Source organism: Telopea speciosissima, chromosome 7, assembly GCF_018873765.1.
Source record: "Telopea speciosissima isolate NSW1024214 ecotype Mountain lineage chromosome 7, Tspe_v1, whole genome shotgun sequence".
Taxonomy (NCBI): domain Eukaryota; kingdom Viridiplantae; phylum Streptophyta; class Magnoliopsida; order Proteales; family Proteaceae; genus Telopea; species Telopea speciosissima.
The window spans coordinates 55,123,552-55,131,241 of record NC_057922.1 but is presented as its reverse complement, the minus strand read 5'-3'; the positions used below and the strand labels follow the sequence as shown (position 1 = coordinate 55,131,241).

The window sequence follows — 7,690 nt, the reverse complement described above, 5'->3', positions numbered from 1 at the left end:
CAAAACTTCTTATGCATTTCGGGAATATTCTTAAACCTTACTATAGACATCGAAGTTCTTTTGCAATTTAATTATTGAAGAGCTGAAACTGTGATTGGATTAAATAAGAATACTAGGTTCTTTCACAATAGCACAGTGAGAAGAAAAAAAGGAATCTTGCTCAAAGATATCTTTAGATCTTTTGACCTCAACGGGTGTAGCTTTCCTTAACCAAGAGCTATTCTATTTGAGGAAGAGATATGACGGAGTTTTGCTAAAACACCTGTTGAGGAAGAGATATGGGAGTAAAACACAAAATATGCTGATTCAGGCCGGGCATACTATATGTTATGGTTCAAAAATTAAAATAATAAATAAAAAGAATAAGGCCATTCCATTTCGACAAAAGACTCACCCGAGTTCCATAGCTTTGGGTCCGCTATCCCGATCATGATTTTCCTACCCCCAGAGGTAAAGGAAAGGTCCTTCCCTTTTGGGTCCACAGGTACTTATTCTGGTATCGATAGGTCGCTGGAAAACTCGACAGGAACGGGTTGCTCACTCGTTAGGCCGCTGGAAAAACCTGACTTAGCAGATCACTTCCCAGGTTGGCATCGATGTGCCAGTGGCTCTTGTGTGCCTCATTTCTACTCGGATGAAGTACCTAAGAGGGCAAGTTCCGTTTGGGGGTGTGGGGGGGAGGTTACGGTTAGGGATCAAATCTATGCATGCATATAAATCTAGGCCAAATATTCTCTATGCTGGGGGTGCAGGCTGCGCCAGACACATGGGGGTGGGCAAAATGACCACCTTGCCCCCCTAAATGGCAAGCCCATGTGTCCGGGCGCAAGTTGCACCATGGCACAAAGAACATCAGCCCATAAATCTATAATGGAGATTCTTGGTAATAATAACAAGACGACCTGAGTTTTCTTCAACCACGATGAATAGGAATCCATTTGACGCGGGCTGAAGGATAGGTGCGAGGGTATTTTGAGATTTATATTAAAACCCTATAGGGGTTTGTTTCTAATAGGAATAAAATCAGTCTTACGAATGTAAGGCTGTTGATAGATATTTGAAAATCTGTATTCGATCCGCATTCATATATGGACATTTTAAGAATCAAATGTGCTCCCACGTGGAAAATATGAACAGCCATGTCACTAGTTTTATTTTTTATATTTTTATAGAACCAGGCACAATAACCGTTGCAGCACCAATCTCCCAAACTAAAATTGAGATATTTTGAGAGCCAACGAAAAGTGGCTATTGCTTGTATTTCAAGCATTTTAGTTTCTAAAACTTAAGTTTACCAAAAATACGGTTTCTAAAGCAAAATAGCGAGGTGGTTTCGTACATTCGTACACCAATTAATAGATGAGAAGCCATTCCCACAAGGACCGCCCATTTCACCCGTATGAGTTAATTTTTCTATCATAAACTCAAATTGCATGGTATTATTATTACTCAAATTTCTTTGCACTCCTCTCAAAAACAGCATTTACCAAAAAAAAAAAAAAAAAAAAAAACTTTGGAATAATTCCAATTGTTTGCTATGAAGGTTAGATTTCATATCTTCTGCTACAGGACATGATCCTAGTTGAAGGTGGCATAGCATTATGGTTGGCAAAGAAGTTTTATCTAAAGGCTTTGGATGGGTGTTTCGAGATGGATCTTCTATTGATCCAAGAATGATCCTTGGTTATCTGGAGCTGTGAGTTATATGTCTGCAACATCTAAATTTATATGTCCTGCTCTATGTAAGGTTGTTGATTTTATCGACAGTGGTAATATGAGTTGGAAAAGAGATCTACATGATCTCTATTTCTTTCCGGTTGAAGTGGAAAAGATTTTGAAGATTAATCTTCGTCTTTTTCCTGGTGGTGATAAGTTGGTGGGATCCTGATCCTCTACGGCGCACTGCCCGTAGCGGCCTGAGCGGCGCACAAATAAGGTGAGGTGCAATGGCCACCTTACCCCAGCTCGGGCAAGACGCTCGGGCAAGGGTAAGGCGGTCATTGCGCCTCACCTTATTTGTGTGCCGCTCAGGCCGCTAAGGGCAGGCACGCAGTAGAAGATCTGGATTGTAAGTTTGTGTGGGTGGCAGCAAAGAATGGTATTTATTCGGTGAAGAGTGTTTATTATTTGTTAACTAATCAAAGAGCAAGTGAGGAGGCAGCAGACATCTACTTCTTTATTATTAACCAGAATCAGAATTCCAAATGCTGTTTGGAAGAGCATTTGGTCATGCAAAACTCTTCCTAATATCCAGCGATCTTATGGAGATGTTGTGCTGATGGGCTTACTATAGGAGATGCATTAAGGCGCAGGTCTTGCAACATTGATCCACTATGCAATCATTGTGGAGGTGAGGAAACTATTTTCCATATTCTTGTTGGACGCGGTTTTGCGAAGACGGTTTGGTTTGGTAGTGGATTGGGATATATTTCCTCTTCATCGGGAGATCAGCATATTTCAAGCTTTTTGTTGAATTGGAGTTCCTTTTCTACTCTTGGCAAGGAACGAAAACACCAACGTACATCTCTTTGCTCTTTTTCACTTTGGTATATATGGATTGCACAATGTGATCATATTTTTTGGCGAAAAGATTGACGACCTGAGGAAGTTATTCGTGTGGCTACTAATGCTCATCGGGAATTCCTAAATGGTATTGTTTTACCAACTTCCACTTCAAATTCTGTTTTGGATTGCCATGCTTTATCACACGATTCAAAATGGACACCACCACAATGGTATATCAAGGTGAATTGTGATGCAAGCTTCTGCCAAGGAACAAGCAGCAGTGATCTTGGATTTATTTTTAGGAATTCTATTGGGGATTCTCTTCATGCTGTCTCTATGCCAAGTTCTTTCACATCGGTCCTTGTTGGTGAAGTCATGTCTATTCGTTCAGCGTTGTTAGAAGGCATTTCTGAAGGATATGAGCATTTGCTGGTGGAGGCAGATCATAGAGATTAATTTGGTGTCTTATCTTCAACGTGGGTTCTGTGATCCACCTTTAGAAGTAAAACCTATAGTGGATGATATATTCCATTTGTCGTCCTATTTTACTTCTTGTTCATTTTCATATGTTCCAAGGGAGGTTAATAGTTTAGCTAACTCTCTGGCGAGGAAGGTGTTTTGTTGGCAACGTGCACAACAATTTGGCCAAATTCCGATCCATGGATCCAGGAGTTATGTTCAACTCCATCCGTGTGTAATTCACATTGATCTTAATAAAGTTGCTCATGTTGCTACAAAAAAAAAAATTATTATTGTTATATTATTAGAACTATTTAAAAATGATGGTTTAAAAATGGAGAAAGAAGTTCACATGGTTTGAAATGAGCTAATAAATTTAGGGATGTAAACGGGTACCCAAAAATCTGAATTCGATTCACATATGTATTCGTTTAAGGTATCAAAATTTATTCAAATAATCCGGAAAAAAATTATTCAATTTGAATAGATATCCAACTAATGATGTTGTTTGGCTCTTCTTCCGGATCTCTCAAACAATCGGTAGACCGTAGGATCAGTCTACTTAAGAAAACAGTAATAGTGAAGAGCGTGGGTATGCCAGAGTCTTCAAGACTCAATGTAAGAGAAGTTTCACAACCTCTGACTTCTATCAGGCTATGTGGATTACCCTTCTGCCTCGATTGCTTCAAGGACTTTTTAGAATAAAGACCAAATTGCAATAATCGTAGGAAAAGAGAAAAATCACAAAAAATGATAGTAGGGAAAAGAAATCGAGATCCTCTATTGACTCCTGGTAAAAGTACATCCAAAGGAAGTACTGCTATTACAGAAAATTACAGAAAAACTTGATAAGGGAGAGAAAGAGATAATGATCACAAGGATCTGGGGGAGAAGAGATTTACGCTAAAGGAAATGTAAATGCAGAAAGAAAAATAAAAGATACGAAAGTTGAAGGGTTGTTTGTTGATCGAGAGATCACTCCCTCTTCTGAAATTAGGGCTTTTATACTTATGGAGAAAAAGCCTCCATTACGTGCTTTCCCAATTGCAACATCTCTTAACGGTTGTAAAACCGTTTGGGGGTCACGTTCTATTTGGATGGTTTCCACTGTGATAATGGCCCCTAACCGTAGGCACTCTGTGGCTGTAACCGTCCCAGTCTCCTGACGTTCTTACTTTGTGCGAAGAACATCCTTGTTCACCGATTGTTTAAAGGTTCTACTCTGATGATCGATCTTTATATCCTCCAAATGTGATCGGTCTACCTTTATCGGTCAGTTGTAATTTTAGGGTGTAAATAGATGTAGAGGGTTTTTTTAAGATTCAACAGGTTCTAAAGAACGAGGAAATGAGAATTATGAGACTAAAACATGGATTGAAATGAACCATACCCGTTGGGGGAAGGAAGGTCTGAGTTACACAATCAAAGATGTAAACAGATAGTCAAAAATCCAAATTCGATTTGCATCTGTATCTATTTAGAGATATCCGTATCCGTATCTGTACAGGGAATATCCGGATCCAATCACATCTGATCCGCATCTGGTCCGTTTACATCCCTATATAAATTGATAAACACACAAGGGTAAAAGATCACATTGTCTGATCGTGTAGCGCTTGCACCAGTGCAAAGCCCATGAGAGTGCACACAGAGGCAACAACATAGATGCACCTTTTGATTTCATGGGAGGCAGGCCGGGTGGTATTTCTGCATGCTCCTATTTCGAGGCTTCAACTATAGAAAGGTTTGAGATGGACCACTAAATTTGATACGTAGCTAATGGGAAAATTTCCCTATCAATACAACTCTCAAATCTCAATTTATGGGTCCCCACATAGTCTATTTATGTAGGAAACTCCTTATCTTATTCCCACACTATTTATGTACAAAACCTTATAGGTCCTCGTGGGGATGGTTTCCCACACAGTCTATTTATGTAGGAAACTCTCCCACACTGTTTATGTACAAAACCTACCCCTCTCTCTCTCTCTCTCTCTCTCTCTCTCTCTCTCTCTCTCTCTCTCTCTCTCTCTCTCTCTCTCTTTTGATTCCAAATTCATTTTGCTCAATTAGAAGGAAAAAGATCCTCTCAGATTAAGGACGAGTAGTGTCCACCACAATCCTCCCAATTAGAATCTCATACCGTTAATAATATAGGACGACTGTCCACCACAATCCTCCCAATTAGAATCTCATACCGTTAATAATATAGGACGAGTGTCCACCACAATCAAGAAAAACGACCCAAAAATGCTCACAACACTTCCACTTGGAATACTTGAAAACCATCTTCTCATTTTGAAAAGAAATCTTTTTTTACGTGGTGTAGGTAAACTCCTTTTCAATTCAGTTTCCTATTCCGTTGCACAATTAGCGGTTTAAATATTTTACAAAAGGATCCAGATCTTCTACGGTGCGGGCTGCTCGTTTTATAGTGTTACGCAGACACAAGGCGATGCACATTGATCGCCTTACCCCTACCCAAGCACCTTAATTAACATTTCTATATAATTCCATTCCATGCATCTCTCTATTCTATTTTCCATGTACGTACCAGCAAGCAATCTTCATGCATGGCTCCTCCCCTCTTCTTATTCTTCTTCTTCCTTTCTCTTCTTCAACTAATCCAAGCAACTCCAGGAGGCCAATGGAACCTAACACAAAATACCATTGGAATATCAGCAATGCACATGCAACTACTCCATAACGATCGAGTTATCATCTTCGATCGCACCGATTTCGGCATTTCAAATCTCCGGTTACCCGCCGGCAAATGCCGAACAAACGATCAAGCCATCAAGCTTGATTGTACTGCTCATTCAGCCGAATACAATGTTCTCACTAATACAATACGTCCACTTATGGTTCAAACTAATGTGTTTTGCTCATCTGGTGTAGTTTCATGGAATGGTCGTCTCATCCAAACCGGTGGATTCAAAGAAGGTGAACGTGCCGTTAGGATTTTCAGGCCATGTCAAAGATGTGATTGGGAAGAAATTCCATTAGCACTTAATGTAAGAAGATGGTATGCTACTACTCAATTATTACCGGACGGCAGAATCATCGTTATCGGTGGTCGCCGGCAATTCAATTATGAGTTTTACCCTAAATCTAATTCTACCAACTATGTTTTTGCTTTACCATTTCTTTCTCAAACTAATGACCTAATTTCAGAAAACAATCTCTACCCTTTTGTTCACTTAAATGTGGATGGAAACCTATTTATTTTCGCGAATAATCGATCAATCTTGTTTGATTATACCAAAAACATTATTGTAAAAACATTTCCAGAGATCCCTGAAGGAGATCCTCGATCTTACCCTAGTACAGGCTCATCTGTTCTTCTCCCACTCTACTTGGAAAACTCATCTCTTGAAGCTGAGATCCTCATCTGTGGTGGAGCTCCAAGAGGGTCATTTGAGAAAGCAAATAATAGAACAAAGATATTCATTGGAGCCCTAAATACATGTGGGAGGATTCGAATTACTGACCCGAATCCAATATGGTCAATGGAGACAATGCCTCTAGCAAGAGTAATGGGTGACATGACTTTACTACCAAACGGTCAGGTCTTGATTATTAATGGTGCCGGAACAGGGACTGCTGGGTGGGAGAATGCTGATGACCCAGTTTTCAACCCGGTTCTATATCGACCCGATAATCCACCCGGGTTTCGGTTCCAAATCCAAAACCCATCTACCATTCCACGTCTCTACCATTCCACAGCAATATTAATTCGTGATGGTCGAGTTCTTGTGGGAGGAAGCAATCCTCATGTCAATTATGTCTTTACTAACGTACGTTATCCAACTGAGTTAAGCTTGGAAGCATTCTCACCGGAATATCTCGGACCGGAGTTTTTGAATGTACGGCCAACCATTATCTCTCCGGTGTCACAAACTAAGTTATTATATGGACAAGAACTGATAATGAGGTTCACAATGCAGACTATGGAGATCATTGAGAAGAATATATGGGTAACAATGGTGGCTCCTTCATTTACAACACATGCTTTCTCTATGAATCAAAGGTTGTTAGTGTTGGGTGGTGGAAATGTTAAATTTCAAGGGCCATTGATGGTAGATGGTGGAGATGATCAGAAATTGATCAATTGGGTGTACGATGTTACAGTAAATACGCCGGCTTCGACAATTCTTGCGCCTCCGGGATATTATCTTTTGTTTGTGGTTCATGATGATATACCCAGTGAGGGGATTTGGATTCAAATCCAACAACACAGTTCTCATTTTGTTTGAAGAAAATGCTCGCCAAATGATCACCACCGGAAATGGGTTGATGATGCAATGGCTTGTTAGGTTAGAGGTTTTTTCATTAATTTGTTAATTTTGTGGATGATCATTCGATGATTTCTTTTTTTTTTTTTAAAAAACAAATTTATTCATTTAAAATGTGACAAATGTATAGATGTAAATTGCCTTCCTAGTTCTGGAGTCAGTTATCGTGTTAATCTCTCATGAAATTTTCTCAAACCTTAATTATAAGATGTTATTTGAAAATGCTTCTCGTCTTGCAATACATTACCAAAGATTCAGCGTTTTTTTATGACGAGCTTACGCTTTAGGGGTTGCAACTGTAGATGCTCTTTGTCAATGATGGAATCTATTCTCTGAGGCGAGAAAATCCTGAGTATGGTCAATGACAAGTATAACTTCTAAGCAATCTCCATACACTAGTTTCTAATTTTCCTTTTAGAATGTGATTTGGT

General features: G+C 39.5%; 1 protein-coding gene across 1 annotated transcript; it reads left to right on the top strand.

The window, feature by feature from the left end:
* The first annotated feature begins 5,609 nt into the window (after positions 1-5,609).
* Positions 5,610-7,220, top strand: LOC122668705 (aldehyde oxidase GLOX1-like). Its single transcript, XM_043865240.1, has one exon. It carries the CDS (start codon positions 5,649-5,651, stop codon positions 7,218-7,220), a length of 1,572 nt encoding a protein of 523 aa, XP_043721175.1. The 5' UTR covers positions 5,610-5,648.
* The last annotated feature ends 470 nt before the right edge of the window (positions 7,221-7,690 follow it).

What these genes read in the sequence shown, in the direction of transcription:
- LOC122668705 (XM_043865240.1), top strand. Translation starts at nt 5,649, where the DNA reads ATGCACATGCAACTACTCCATAACGATCGAGTTATCATCTTCGATCGC.